The sequence below is a fragment of the Cryptomeria japonica genome, chromosome 10 (genome assembly GCF_030272615.1).
Source record: "Cryptomeria japonica chromosome 10, Sugi_1.0, whole genome shotgun sequence".
Classification (NCBI taxonomy): Eukaryota; Viridiplantae; Streptophyta; class Pinopsida; order Cupressales; family Cupressaceae; genus Cryptomeria; species Cryptomeria japonica.
In genome coordinates this window covers 310,799,831-310,816,985 of record NC_081414.1, presented here as the reverse complement: position 1 = coordinate 310,816,985, position 17,155 = coordinate 310,799,831, and the positions used below count along the sequence as shown (strand labels likewise).

At 34.2% G+C, this 17,155-nt stretch overlaps 1 protein-coding gene across 5 annotated transcripts in view; it reads left to right on the top strand.

The window, feature by feature from the left end:
- Nucleotides 1-17,155, top strand: part of LOC131078961 (uncharacterized) — a 36,080-nt gene that overhangs the window by 16,314 nt on the left and 2,611 nt on the right. For all 5 annotated transcript variants that reach the window (XM_058016819.2, XM_058016815.2, XM_058016818.2 and 2 more), the window contains 2 exons: nt 16,740-16,925; nt 17,093-17,153. In XM_058016819.2, coding sequence (XP_057872802.2) covers nt 16,740-16,925; nt 17,093-17,153 — 247 coding nt within the window. The remainder of the gene's footprint in view (nt 1-16,739; nt 16,926-17,092; nt 17,154-17,155) is intronic.

The window sequence follows — 17,155 nt, the reverse complement described above, 5'->3', positions numbered from 1 at the left end:
TTGCTTCTTTTGCATATGTTTATCAATATTATATCTTTTCAATCTGTATCCTTATTTTGGAGTATTGACTCCACTATGGGACCACAAACAGCTATAAAACCTTCACAGTGGAGAGAACAATATTTCACCAGAAATGTTAATTGTATTGAGATGAATAAAATCTACAATGAGCTCTGCTTATAAGGGCAAGAGCGAGAGAGATGAACACCAATGAGATGTGAGGGTAGGTACAACCACTCGACAACTACTTGGCACAAAATACTAAAAGTACGTAAACAATAAACAACAATAAAGTTCAACTAACCTTCTGGTAGCATAATATGCGTAAGTTAAACTTAAGCTATGAGTTAAATTTAAGCAACTTAGGGAGAAGATTATTATGCAATATGAGCAAGATGCATGATTAGTCCCGACTACAAAACCATTTTAGGTACCCATGTACAATGCAAATGCAATGAAATCTCTCACAACAGATAAAAAGGAGAAAACCCGATGGGACAAAACTCCTCTCCAAAAGAGAGAAAAGAAAAAAGATGATGCATGGATGGAGGACTCAATCACATCTTATTCATTTTCTCACATATCCTAATTTGAGAGTCTTTCTATCCTTGTAGCAATGATCTAATATCTTTTCAAAAGATCATATGCTGCAATGCACATATCATGCGCTTAAGAGCACCTATCAAAGTCAATAAGTCATAAATTGACACCTCACCAAAGACTCAAGTCCTCCATGGTAAACAAGATGTCAACATCTCCAAACAAATGAAGATAACATCTCTTGTCAATGAAACCCAAGATGTGAATGAACTCTCCCTATAACAACAAGATCCAAGAGCTCCGCCATGAAACCAACAAACATTGTAGAAGATCATCCATCATCGAATGACAAATCCATATCACTGCCAAAACTTCCATTGAATCATGTACTCAAGCTCTTTGGGCATCACGATAACCAACCTAAATTAAGATCCTTCATGGCCTCAACACAATCAAAGAACTCAATACCAAGAGCTCCCAAAGGATATAAATTAAAACCATTATTTCCAAACGAAGAAGATACAACTGCTATCAAAACACCAAGAACCAATCCAATATTGCCTAACCATCATGCATCCTTTCATCTCAATGCGCACATACCAATGCACATATGACAACAGATAAGGCCAACTAATTGAAGTTGCATCAGCATTGAATCAATCTCATGGATATACACAGTCCACATCCTAGTCACCTCACTACGACCAAATGGGTGGCCAACCCAAACAAGTACATAGCTCGTATATCCAAAACAATTAAACATGCAAACTCATCATCACATCAGTAACCTACAAATCAAAACAACCAACAAGAGAACATGTAGATCTCAAAACTCAAAACACCAAATCAACTGCAGATCTGATTTGCCAAGAGAATTCAAAATCTAGTACCATAGTCAAGGAACTAAACAATATCCAAGAGATAAGAATCTCCTAAAACTAAATCAAACTACCAGCAAACAATCACAAACTTGATCATGTCGTGTCAATGCATAAATATATATGCATATCCATGACAACATAATCAGCACCAACGTTGTACCTAAACTCAACTCTCTCCAAACTAAGACTCTTAGCCTCCACGCATGTCATTCCATGTCCTCAAACCGAAAGACTTGTGTAGCTGTCTCCATCAAGGCCTAATCTTTGAAAACACTTGTGCACTTATATCAAAAAGCACCAAAATTAATAAGCAGTTGTGCTATCATGTAAATCTCATGAAAACATGCACTCCTTAAAGCTTTGGCTTCAACTTGGCAAGGTTAGTTCTCTTCGATGGGGTCATTTGAAACTTTCCCCACAAAACCCTCAAGGTGAACACCTAGAAAAATCCTTTTTTCCAAATTTAGATTCAAACCCTTCATCTGCAAAAAATAAACACAAATCTGCAACCCCAAAACCTTAGATCTACAAAATAATAACATGCAAAATGTATGCATACATTGATACATCTCATTTATCTCCTACATTGTCATGGCTTCAACTTTGCATCAGATCTACTCATCCAAGGTTTATACTAAAATCGGGATCTTTGAAACCCCACAACCACAAACAAGGCTCTGATACCAAATGTTAGAAAAATCAACTAGGATGATCAATCTATTGCTTGCATAACCCCATGAGAGAAGCATGCGTGTAAGTATACAAATAACCATATGTAAAAATCATAGACATATAACAAGATACCACAAGATACACTTTGGAAAAACCCTTATAGGGGGAAAAACTCATCCTTCAAGAGCACCCATGCTAAATGTATGATTTAGCAAAGGAATATTACAATACACTTATAGAGCCTCCATGAATACTTTTAAAACACCAATCCTCTCCAATGCATCCTCCATGTGTCCAAACATGTATCCACACATACTTTGGGAAAACCCTCAGAACAAAAAACTCATCCTTCAAGAGCATCCATGCTAAATCTATTACTTAGCAATGGAACATTACAATACACTTACAAAGCCTCCTTGAATACTTTTGAAACACCAAACCTCTTTAATGCATCCTCCATGTGTCCAAACATGCATTGACACATCCCATGCTATGCTTCACATATGCACTCCTCGAAATAAGACTCAATACAATGCTAGCCAAGCCAAAACCCCAACTAGCTAACCTTAAACTACTAAACATATGCTTGCTTTTACAGATTCAAGCTCACACAAATACAATCAAGTGGTAAGATAAAAGCATATGTCTCAAAACCACGAGTTGACAAACCATTAACCCCACATTTACTTTTTGGTACAAAGTTTCGCAAACATTAAATATATTTTCCATGTGCAACCCACATAAAATATTTAATTCAATGTTATATACAACTTGACAAATGGCCTCAAATAAATATTTAATGTGGCTAAACGTATCACTTAGCATGCACCTTAAACAAATATTTATTTTACATAATTAAATGAAATTAATGTTATGCAAGGTGTAGAACACCTAATCCTAACATTATAGATGTATTAATTTCAATGTTTTTAACTGGTTAGACATTATTTTGTTTGGAAACCTCTCTAAAGGAAAAATGAAAGTTTCTTATGGGTTTATGCCTAAATAGATGGTTGCCGTTGCTTGAAGTTGTTTGCTGAATCTCATTGCTCCCAAAAATCACCTACAACCAAAACATCAATCACATGAAGAGAAAAAAAGCAAATAGAGTGTTATGGAACCTTGAGGAATTGCTTTGATCCAAAAAGTCAACTTGATCAAGCTATTGCATTGAATGAATTGGATTATAGATGATTACAATGAACAACAATGAATCTTTGTAAAAGGAAAAAGCAAAATTGAAACCTAGATGAAATCCTAGGTGTGGATTAAATTAAATCATGACAAGTGTCCTCATCCTATACTATGAGACGAAAAATCACATGACCTAATTAGAGAAAATCACTTATAAGTTTAGCTCAAATGTAATAAATTAAAAAGGGGACCTCATTAATTAATTAAGTGATATGCCTATTTTACTTTAACAACCCCCTTAATTACAGCTTAGGGAGAAGCTAAAAACCTAATGATGAATGCATGGATGGTTCTTGACTAGAAAGCTTGATAAGGTACCTATATACAAACAAATAAAACTCTCATAACTGAAGATAAGAAGAAAACCTCACAGGAAAAAAATCCAGTCCAAAAAGAAAAAACTTAAATAAATGCATGCTAATGAAAGAAGGAAAGGTGGACTCGATATAACCCCCCAAGGATTGCATTTGTCACATAAGTACAATAGATGCCCCTCTTAATAGTAGAGGGAAGATATGTAGGGCATGGTCCAAATATAATGATGATGGGTTGATAACAATGATGTGGTTGTCATGAAAGAGAAAATGAATGTACTCAAATTAATCCTCCAAATTTGCAATAAGACTCCATAAGTAAGGATGATAAGATTTGATAGATATGTATCCCAAGTAGTTAATGGTTGGAAGAGGATGAATATTTTTTTGCACTAAATCATTAGGGGCCATTAATGTGGCAATATTATTTTGATCAGGAACAACAAAAGATGGAGCTTGGGTCTCGATATGAAGAATGGGAACAAGAAGTCAAGTCTCTAAACCATCAAAACATGCAAAACTTGTGATATACTCAAAATGCTCTGAACTATCATCATCAAAGAGTGTGCGATCTGCATTATCAAGAGGAATGAGACAATTTGCAATAGGATCCTCTGGAAATGGAGAGATATGAGGCCAAAATGTATGGGGACAATCAATGTCCAATACATCACATATAGTGTCATTATTAACGCTAAAACAAATCAATCCTACAACATAATCAATGATGTTACCATGGTGATTTACTCTTTGGTGTATCCGGTTTAGATATGAGTCCTTAAAGATAAGGCAAAAGATTAAGTCATCAGAGATGTTTTAGGATGCAATTTCGTCAAGATTCATAGTTATCTTTTTTAGGAATACCACAAAAGAATGAACAGTATAAACCATGGTACCTCAAATGATTAAATTAGAGACCAGTAACCTCAAAGCATGTAAATAGTTTAAATGAAGTCATCTCATGCAAACACAACATTTTTCAGGGGCCAAGATGTTTTGACCACAATGTGAAATAGTGATAAATTGAATAAAAAGTTCTTGGGGCAAATTCTAAAAAAAGTGCATGGATAGATTTAAAGAGGTCTATAATACTTTTCAAATGTTGCAAAAATTGGAGATACAAGCAAAAAATTATAAGCTCAAAAGCAAAAAATGATTTGACTTCAATGGGCTATAAAATATATTGATAACAAAATTGGATGAGGTGATCCACACCATTGGAAAGTATGTGGAATCAACTTTTTGATGATATCTCCTTTAAAGAAGATTAGGGCTTGAAAAAACAACTCCTTTAAAGAAAATTAGGGCTTGAAAGGGACTTGTAGGGTACAATGTTGATGTCAGCAAACATAATATATTGTGCCTTGTTAGAAGTACTCCCTATGTGTTGAAAAAAAGATGGGGGTTGGAATGCTAATTGTTGGCAAAATATTTGCTGTTGATGTCGTCAACAAGTAGAAGGTGGTTGTCGGATTTTTGTCGTCGGTAGAGCATTAGGGGTTGTTGATGTTCAATGGTTGAAATTTATTAGGTAAGCTAGTAGTGCAAGAGGCAAACAACTAGGATTGAGCAAACATCACTTGCATTGACAATGTTGTCGACAAATTCAAAATTCTGTTAATAATTGAAAATAAGTTGCTTGAACAATATAGCCTATGTCAAGAATGCAAAATTTTGGTTGAGAAACACTATTTTTGTCATTGTTTTTCTTTTTTTAAATTGTCAAGTTTTTTAATTTTGTTCATTGTTTGCTTGTGCCTTTATGTCGAACTTATATGTAACTTCAATGGCCATGCCTGTAGAGCACTGTATGATTTATACAATTGTACAAAATTCCATGCCCAAAATTAAATACATAAAATATTTTTGCTTTTTTTCAACTGCTTTGATTTGAGTGTTTGGATAGGCATTTCTAGTGTATTTAAATGTTTTGGATGCAGCAATGATATTTGTTTTGTTCCAAGATGAACTGATTTGTTTTTTTAAATCAAGGTGGAATTTCTGCAGTAGGAAGTCACAAATCTGGTGCTTAGATACCATGTTGGAGTTGATTGTTAAACTCCACAGCTCCTAGAAATCAATGTGCAACCAAAACACTATCAACTTTTCCAACTTTAGCTTTTATTCTTCAATATGTTGTTTATTTGCTGTAACAGCCCCGCTCGGGAGCTCAGATAATAAACAACTAATAACGCAATTTACATAGCAAATAGATTAAAAAAAATAATTTTTTTTTTTCTAACTTAACAGATACTTTTCTATTCTATGTTCATTTTAAACCAAAATAAAGATTCGTATGGTAAGCATATATTAATAGTAAGAACACATGCAAAACACATAAACCATAAACATGCAAAATGTCCATTGATACATATTTATTTTTACAATCTTTTCCTTTTGGAATAACATCAACAACTCTTGATTACAAATAGAAATATGCAAGCTACATATCTCTTACATCATTCTGAAAGATACATCACAAAATTACATCATAAAGGTAGATCATCTCGTAATTGAGATACGAAGACACTGAAACATATGGAATAGGTCCACTTAGCCGCTCACATGCAAGTCCTCCAAGGTATTCCTAAAGGTGGAAAAGCATCACCACCCAACCATGTGGTACCCGTAGGCCCACCCCCTGTGCTAGGAGATAGACATGAGGCCCCAAACACAAACAAATAGGCTAGGGAAGACAAACTAAAGATTCATACTTCCAAAAGATAGAAGGTACCATGACACAAGATGGAAAGTATAGATAACACACAAGAGGCCATCAAGGACATCTAAGAAACTCCTAGAGGGTTTCACGTAAGATTGACACAATAGGCAATTAGACACACAAAGGGAAGAGTGTCATTGCATAGCCTCGACATAGGTTACCCTAGTAGTCTCTCTAGACCCTGTCCCCCATTCGACAACTCATGTGGAACCGTACCTTCTTTTCATGAGGACAAAGGCAGATGCATGATCTTGCCAGCTCAACATCTCAACGGATGTACAAGCCTTCCCAATCTCACCCTCTAACTATATGAGCACACAAGGCATTAGTGGGGCACATAATTATCTTGTTAGTGTGTAACCCAACCCAAAGTTTATTAATGTTATTACTTTTTACTAAACTCACCTATGGGTTACCTTGGCAGCCACTTTTGGGCCCCGAGGCCCCATAGTGAGCCACTCCCCTAAGTGTACCTAGCTAACCTATCCCCTAAGGTTTAGGTAAAATTCAATCCACAAATAAATGGCTCAACATAGACACAAAATCAGGTTTAGTTTACAAAACTAAATTATGATTTTCATACAAACCCAAAACTTGCAAATAACAAATAGAACACAATCATAAATGATAAGTATAATTCAATCAAACCCCATTTCTCTCTACTAATCATTTAAAATCAAATTACATAAATCAAGAGAAAAACAAATACCTACTTGAAAACTTGTGAAAGAAAAAGAGAGAGAAGAGAATGTCGATGACGAATTCTGAAACACAAAATCTTTTCAAATCAGCAACCAAGTCTTCAAAACATTCAAGTTAAAGAAATTCCAACCACGCTTTGAAGAAAAATCTGAAAGCTGCAAATACTTGTCCTTAAATTTTCTGCCAAAATTTCAAAAAGAAAAATAATAATAATAATCCTCCATCAATTCACATAAAAACTAAATAAATAAAACACATTTTCCTAAATAAAGCGCACAAAGAAAAGCAAAAACCCCAAACCTAAAAATATTTAATAAACAAATAATAATAAGTAGATATTAAATAAATTCTAAAATAATAATAATAATCCCCATGAAAACAATTAAATAATATTAACAAATAGTTAATCACCAATTACAAATCTTCTATAAAAAGTTGACTCTTCAAAAATCAGAAAATTAATAAATAAGTAAATAAATAATTAAGACAACTAGTTTTCCCTTAGATCGAACAATTAGTTCCACTTCAAAGCAAAACAAATAAATAATAAAATATCCACTTACACAATAATAATAAACAACAAATAATAAACAACAAACAACAAATAATAAATAATAAACAATAAATAATAAACAATAAATAATAAATACTAAATAATAAACAATAAATCATTTATTAAATATTATCCAATATATATTTATTAAATCAAAATTACATTTAAAGCCACAATAATCATTAATTAATTATTAATTTTAATTTACAACACATGCTATAATTGATATTAATAATTACATAAAATGCATGACACTCAAATTATAAAATAGTGCCAACATCTGAACAAGACACTCGATTGACAATTGGGTAATCAAATATTGTCCACATGACAAATTTGACGAGATAAAATATAAAGATTAGATAATTGTCCCTAAGTTAGGACAATGCCTAGGGTTAGGTATAATTTGGGCCTTGCACTATCTCCTTTTACCACCATTGGTAATATAAAGACATGCTCAGACCTATGGTACCAGGTGGAGTTGATGTCTAGTACTTACAAACCTGCACCAAAACATGTTGTATACAAACATACATATATACATATAAGTCTCTAATCCCAACAAGTGATAGGAAATCGTGACATCGTATGAAGCTTACAAATGAGTAATACGAAATCATTCCTATCACCCTAAACCCCAAACAAGCTAAGCATGGAATCTCACATCATTAATAATCAAATGATATCATTAGAACATAGGTAAACATCACATAATGCATCAAAATGAATCATCAAAGTAGAATCCATATCATAAGTATCTCAATTCAAACATCAATATCCAATTCAATGAAATATAGCAATAGTCATTTCCTAAAATACATAAGCAACATAACATAGTCTAACAACAAGGATCACGTGAATGTAATCATTCACATAGATAAGTGAAATGAATCACACAAAATAAATCAAACAGTCTAATAAATCAAAGTAGCATGTAGCTGAAGTAAAGCATGGAGGGGCATTGCATTTACCTTTCTTAGATTTTGTGAGGCTTTGTTCTATATGTCTCAATGTTTACTTTAACCATCATATGCACCCATTTAAATTGATTGATGCTACAAGAAGCTAAAGCAGGATTCGAATTATATTTTGATCTCATCCCTGCATTTGAAAGATGTCAACTTGATTTACAAAGGTTAAGCTTTATTCTTTGAATATTGAAATAATTTGGGAACTTTTTTTGCTAGAATTTAATGTTTATTGGAAAATGGCTGATAAGTTGCTCCAATCTAAATTGAGTGATCTCTCTTAATGGCAGTATCAGTTTTATCCAAGCTTGTTGGATTGGATTATATATGAGCCTAGATTTGGAAAAAGAAAACCCTAGCTACTACAAACTAACTGAAATTTATAAATAAAATACAAAATAACTAAACTCTAGCACTATAAATTTTGAATGAAGGTGTACAATAAACCAGAAAAGTGTTACATAACTGTGAAATGTGGGTAATAAGTTTGCTAAATTCTATCAATGCGCACTCTTAATCACCTGCAAACAAATTCTTAATGCTTCAATATGATGACAAGCCTGTATGCTTGAAAGAAATATGCAAAAAATGATGAAAATGAGTGTTTTTTTGCAGACTGATCTATTTTGATGCATGCAAAATTTTGATGTTGACATTCAAGTTTTATACGAGTGTTTGACTAATTTTTGGCTAGTATTCAGCAAAAAATTTGTGGCAAGTTTCTCACCAATCAGGTTACTTGTGAGTCTTCTACACTATGCTTGAAACATTTTGATCTACGATGACCAAGAAGGCAAACATTAAAATCTTTGATTGAAGGTAAAATTTGTGCATGAAACAAAACAGTGTCTGCAATGTCTTGACATTCTCATTTTCCTACCATGGGGGATTCCTAAACTCATGGGGATGGTCAGGAGAGTCCTAGGAGTCCCGTGGATGTCTTGAGGTGTTCCCAAGTCATCTCCAAGCCAAGGAGATGTCCAAGAAATGGCCTTGGATTGGCAACAAAGTTGGTGGGGCAGTAGTGGGGGATGATTTTCCAAAGTCCTGACATCCTGAAAACGCTCTTGCCCCCAAATTTTGGGTATTTTGGGGGTCAGGCATCCCCACGAAACAAGGCAAATAATAGGCAGAAATACTTCCAACAACTTACATTGAAATTTAAATCTACAAATTTAATACAACTTAATAGGCACACACAACTGCAATCTGAACACCATTGATGATCATGTTGATGCTTTAGAATTTGATCTTCTCCTTTCGGGTTTTATCCTCAAAATGGCCTGGTTGTCACAATTAAAGGTAGCCATCTTTAATTACCACAACTGCCGTAAACAACATCTAATACTTAAGGGTCATTTTTTTCGGTTTTTCAAAATTTGACAAGTGTCTATTTCTTTTCCTTCTGGTGCTTATTATACTGCATGCTCACAGTTTTTCTTTATCATAGGCAATCATTCCTCAGTCCGTGACAACTGATCATATCTTGATCAGTGGCAGTTGACTAATGAGCCCCCCCACTCAATTGACAACTGTTAATGGACAAGTTCATTCCTCAATTGATGGCAGTCCCAAATTGTTAACTGATAGGTATGACATCAACTTAGCAGCCCGATCATTAGTAATTAGCTAAGGATAAGATTGCTTGGTTAATTATTTGCAAAAGATGTGATGATGAAGACATAACTCTTCGTATCACACCCCTTCAATGGGTATGTAAGGGAAGACCATGGAGTTTCAAGAGGCATTGAATTGGGATTAATATATCTTATTCACAGCCGGGTGCTAAGACAGCCAACAAAGGTGGTGTATCCAACATTCTCCAAGGCCTTTGACGCATGTTAAGAAGGATTAAGCAAGCATGAACAGCATCCACCCATATCGCAGGGGCACAAAGATCAAGATCAGACACAGCAGCATACTGAGGCATATCCTCTCCTCCAATCATCGTATGGTTATAAGGAGATTAGACTGGAAGAATGATCAGACATAATAATCAGATACATGACTGCTTAAACGCATGGTCATAAGGACAGTATTCTAGAGAAGCGATCGGACACGAGTACTAGGAGCAGACCCGTAACCTCTTAAACTGTGTGCAAATACACTTATATATATCAGGAACTCAATCAATTTCATAAGTATCCACAGCACTTATAATAATATATCGGCTCAGTCCACCTGTATGCACAACAGCACTCTAGTCATCACAGATAAGAATGAAAGTAATTCGGGTTCTGAAATAGAACGTCCAGGTAAGTTATGCTAAACTCTAACCAAATGAAATATTAATGGCTCAGTAGGATGATATTGAATCAAACATAAGAAACAATAATCATCTTACTGAGCCATTAAATCTAGATAGATGGATAGATATTCTCACCAATAATTTCAGAAATACATAGCATATATTAATGTGTCATACTAGATTTATAACAGTAATGCACAGGGATGTGCTTAGTACATATGCTTAAAATATGAAATCTGCTAATGCTCTTATGCAGAACTTAATGATAAGATAATAATGGAAAATTATATAATGATTATAATTAGTATAATATTTTATAAGAACTACTCTGCAGTATAACATATAGTGTAATACTATCGGAAATATATATATATATAAGTCTGAGACTATAAGTCGGAGTGAATTATCAATTCAATATCAGGAAGAAGATTATGATAACACTGATTTGATTCATGTTAAGATAGATTTGTTTCCTACTGAAATTAGTTTTAAGTCAAAATATATAGAAATAGATTAATTATGGTTAAAATAGGCCTAAACCTATTAGGGGACATTACACAACTCAGCTACTACTTTTAGCTGCTAGTGTACTTACTCAAAGCTAAAAATTAAATTAAAAAGGGGACATTACTAGTCCTCTAGCAAGACATGGTTGAGTGATCTAGGATGTCAATCAACTCCCTTTGCTGATGAAAGACCTACCTGTGGTACCTCACCCTCCTCGACACTATGCCTCTATACATGGCTCATGTAATGTCCCCTACTAGGTTTAGTCTTGTTTTCCCTATAATTAATCCATCTCAACATACTTATGACTTAAACTAAATTGATTAGGAGACAAACTATCTTAAATATCTCATTTTCCAACTTCTTAGATACCAATAGTCATAACAGAGAAACATAATCTTCTTTGTAATAATGAATTAATAATTCAATTTGGTTTATAATCTTATATTTACTTGTTCATTCAAATTACTATTTGTATTTATTTTCAGATAATATTATAATATACATTTTACTACAAAACAGTTCTTATAAAGTATTATAATAATTATAATCATTATATTATATTATTTTTTATAATTATATTATTATTAAGTTTTTTCTGATTATACCATTTAATATCGTTAATAGATTGATCAACCCATATATATATACATAAATTCATAGATGGCACACTTGCAGAGTACTCGGCGAGTTTCAATGAAACTCGCTAAGTTTTTGAGCTCTGTGAGTTTTTATGACTTTAATTCGCAGCAAAAACTCGCCGAGACTAAAAAACTCGGCTAGACTAAAAAAAGAGGCCCAAACATGTCAAAAAATTATCATTTTTTGTTTTTTCAGGTCAGTTTCATTCTCTTCATCAGATTATACACATGAAATATAACATTTAAGTATAAGTGGCACTTCAATATGTCTTTTTTCTTTCTTATACTTTATAACACCTGATGCCTTTATAAAATAATAAAAGTATTTTTGGCCGTGCGGGGCGCTGCCCCTCGACCCCGCCCTGTATCACGACAGGGAGCGCGCAAGGGGCGATGACCCCAACTTGCGGACGTTGCCCCCAAACCCTCGTCGAAAAATATAGGGGGAAACTGCGCTGATGGAAGTAGGGAAAATTTAACCTCCGAGTCTGATTAGGCTCCATATAACAACATAATTAGCATTGAAGAAATCTTGGTATTATACATTTTAGAGTTGAAAGTTTGAAACTATCAGTATGAATAATGAAATTTCAAATATTGCGCGTTTGTAGATCTCCACCAAGATCTAGACCTATCTCTCTACCCCTCTTTTTCTCACCCTCAGAATTGGGAAGATCTCCACTAGGAAGAGGAAGAGGAAGAGGAAGAGGAATAGTAAATAGTTTTAGCTAGAGCTGGGAAGAGGAAGTTGTAATTGTAATTTGTAATGATGTGTTTACTTTTGGTTTTACAAAAACTATTTACTATTTTGCTTCCAGTCATCAGCATTCCTCATGAGGATGCGATTTTGTAGACACTTTGCATTTAAATATATCTAGAATCAGCTTGTTTCTTTTGTGTTATCATTTATTGACTTATTGGATGCATCTTCTCATTAAATTTTGCAAAAAAAATGCATTTTTTATTAAAATTAAGCGTGTTTTTACGTTGCCAAGTTTTTCGCTGAGTTTTTCCCGAGTTTTTTTACTCAAGGGCTTGACGAGTCGAGCCGAGTCGAGCCGAGTCGAGTCGAGTCGAGTCGCGAATAATCCAACTATGCATAAATTAATAAGTAAAATCAAATTATATTCTCTACAATATTATTAGCACTGCCAATTGCTAAATCTCCAATTATTAGTTATCTAGTAGCTGCAACAGTAGACAGATCTGACATGCATCAGATCTGGTCTGCCACTGTGAATGTGACCAACTATGACTGCCCTATGTATTATAGTGTATAACTTACTTTACTGTTAATTAATATAGAACATTTTCAATGGTTTAATTCAGATTTTATATTCACTCTATTTAGTAATTAACCACGTCTTACTTGTAGATTATTTGTTATTTTTATAGCAATGTCATAATATTGCTCTAATATGACATTGTCGGTTTTAGATTGTGGTTCATATCACAGTTAATTTACATATATTATAATGCAGATTATTCACTGACAGAGTAACAAATAGTTAATACGTAATTTGTGATGAGGCTGTAGTATTATTAATACCAATTTATATGATAATTATCATGAACCTTCTGAGGCATTAGGCACTTACCTGGAGCGAATTCCTTCTTAAAATTACCCCCAGGATAGGTTGATAACGTCCTCTTATATCATGTGTTGGGAATGAGAAGACATATCCCATGCCTCTTGGTAATGATCGCACCATTTTATTATTTTATTATCGCTCCCATTATTTATAAATCACCAAATCGATAATAACTTCTTAATATTCCTTTGTTAACGGATGGCAAATAATTGTTTGTTTTTTTATTATTACAATTACCATTATGTATCGAAGTGCATTGACTAATTGTTCGGACTGATCAATAGTCTCTCCTTGGATCATATCTTAATGCTTCATTCGATCTTCTGGAAATAGCTGCCTGGGATTCGAAGGATATTGGCATTTGTAATACTTTGATTGCTCATCTCTGACTTGGTCGATTTCTTCATTCTTCGATCCTTTTGGTAACAATACTTATTATTACATAACAATGATATTAGGTGTCCATTTACTCTTAGCATCAGATTTTTATCTCTATCCTTCTGCCTAGGTGATGTAAGTGGGTCTCAACTCTTATGGTGGGCCATGATATTGGATTGGTCACTAAAGATTATAGGGGTATGTTTTGTGCTATACATTAAGTCTCTTCCCATAAATTAATAATAATTATTAATATTAATAAATTAAATTACAAATATTAATATTATTAATAATAATAACAGTAACTATAATAAATATTAATTAAATAATAATATTTTATAAATAAATATTTAATGATCCCAAAAAATCATTCATTAATAATTATTGTATTAATCAATAATGATTATTTCATTTTGGTTATATATAATGATCGAGGAGGGGACATGACAGCTCATGCTCTCTTGCATAATTGGAGTACACCTCTGTGTTGGGTTCCAATACTTTGTGTAGCTGAAGCATAATTGCTTCCTCCAGATCTCTTTGTGGGTCATGTCACCTAATTGTTGAGTTGGTAAGGTGTGTCCCTGCTCCTAGTGATCCTCGGGCTGAGAGGGTGCAGCTCCCAATCTCTATGGAAAATGTTTGCGTGGAGTCCTTTTTTGCTACTTTGTTGCTTGGGAACATACACCTCTAGTTGTAGACTCGCGGAATGATTTGCTAGATTTAAGGGTCTCCAATGTCAGTGATTTTGAGGAAGGAGAGATAAGGTAGTTAGATTCTTCCAATGTCAATGATTTAGAGGAAGGAGAGATAAGGTAGTTAGATGGTTCCAATGTCAAGGCCCTTTTGATGGCTGCTTGCAAGGGATTTGGCTCAATGGCTTTTACTAAGCCTGTGAAAAGGAAAGTCAAATGCCGTTTTAGACCTCAAGTACCATCACAACAACCCTCTGCAAATGAGCCATGTATGTATCCATTGAGCTCTATTGCCATAGCTATCTTAACTCCCTTAAGTTTGCTTTTGGGTCTTGCTATCAAATTTGTTGATTAGTCTCCTTCAAAATTCCTCATAGGTGGGTGGCAAGGCTGTGCAACTCTTCTAAGTGTAAGATTGAAAATTTATCTCCTCATACATAGGGCTTAGGGAGAAGAAAGTATTCAGCTTTTGGAATAAGCTCAAGGTGAGCTTTTGTTTGATCCATTAAAGGAGGGAATGGTGAGGTTCCCTAATTTGCTTTTCAAATCTTTGCAAGGTCGGTTCTTGGTGGGTTTACGTTTACTTCAGGTTTGACTTCAATGTGCAGAAGTTCATGAAGGAGATGTCTGTTCCAAACTCAACACTCTTTGCCCTGCATTCAGCTTGGATTGTGTCCAAGCTCTCCTCCTGGTAGTTGCCCATATTCTCTTCCTGTGGGATGGCTTTTTTCTGCAAGAAAGTGACCCTTGGTAGCCATTGTAGTAGTGATTGATTTCAATGGGCCTTTTTGATTTTCTTTTGAAGGCGAAGATTTCCTGTCTGCACTATTACTTTTTGTTGCAGTGGCATGGTTTGGTTCCCTTACCCTACATGCTCTGGACAAAGAAATTGATGAGCCATTGCGGCCCATTCTTCAAGGATCTTATCATTTTGAAAAATTCCTTCTCTTATCTCCATGTGACATATTGTGCTTTCTTTTTACACTAAGTTAGATATTTGATTTCTCTATCACTCACTGACTTGCAGTAACCACCCACACACACACACAATGACCAGATCTCAGCTCATATTCCAATGTAAAAACCCCAACCAAATATACAAATAACAGATACGCTTCTTTTCTAACACCATACATTTAAATGGAAATGTACCAATCTGATACAACTTATTGGCAGACAGCATTGAAATCTGCACACCATTGATGATCCTGTTGACATTTTAGAACAACTGCTTGTTGAGGATGTCCTGATTGTTATGCATGAAGATTGCCTTCCTGCTCTTGAGAATGAAATTGATTTTTGTTTTGATTTTTGAGAATTGCCTTTTTCTTTTCCTCATAGTGCTTCTCTACTCCATGCTTCTTGTGTTCCTCAAAGATAAGCAACCATTCCCCAATTAGTGGCAGTTGATCATACTTCAATTCATGGCAGTTGACTGACAATCATCTCCAACCTCAATTGACAGCAATGAACAGTCAACTTCATACCTCAATTGATGACAGGCCCCAAACTGTTAAGTGACGGGTGATGATCGACTCTGTTAACTGACATTTGTGAGACCAACTCAGATGTCTTACTCCATTATTCAAGTTTCCTAACTAAATTAACTACCATTCTAACTAACTGCAATTCCTTTGTTGCTAGTCTACTCAATCAAAGCTACAGATTCAATTAAAAAGGGGACATTACAGCCATCAGCAGTGACATCATTTTGAGCTGGCAAAGGTTATTCCCCTATAAGATTTTGATGGTGGGCGGTCATCAGCAGTGATATCAATATGAGGTCACCACATGAGGATCAGAATGGTTTTAAAAAGTAACACAATCTTAAACTTATTGCTGTCTCCAAAGAAGCATAATAATATTCAAAAAGTTTAAAATATGTGCTTGTTAAGAACCCAACACATTGCTAAATAGATTTGGTATTGTTACAATATAAACTGTTCCGTGAATTTATTCACCTCACAACATTCCTTAGGAAATTACTCTTGGTTATTAGATGTGAACTTTTTTATACTGAATATTTATGTGAATTTATCACTTCAGGCTAAGCTATCTTTTTCTTTATGTGTGTATTTATATATATAAATATTTCATCTGTTGATTGTCAATTGTTCATTTCTTTTGTGTAGCATCAAGCTGAATGCACAGATACAGGATTGAAGACTCCAGGAAATAGATATAAGCCAGTGTTTTTAAAAGAATTATCCAAATTATGGAATAAAGTGAAGCCGGATCTTCCATGGGAAGGAGGAGATTATGGACCATTTAATACCTTACTAATTGATGACTCCCCTTACAAGGCTTTGCGCAATCCTGTGAGTTTGAACTTCAAAATCTTTCAGATCAGTAATTGCACAGTAAATTTCAGACGTCCTTTGCATTTTAGGGCTCTTAAACTTTACACAACTAGAATTTTTGTTATATTTGGTGTATCATCTAATCAGTGGGGGTTTTCTTCATGTTGATCTAATGTTTATAACAGCCGTATAATGCAGTGTTTCCTTATCCATATAAGGTTTCCAACAATATTGATGACAGTTTAGGT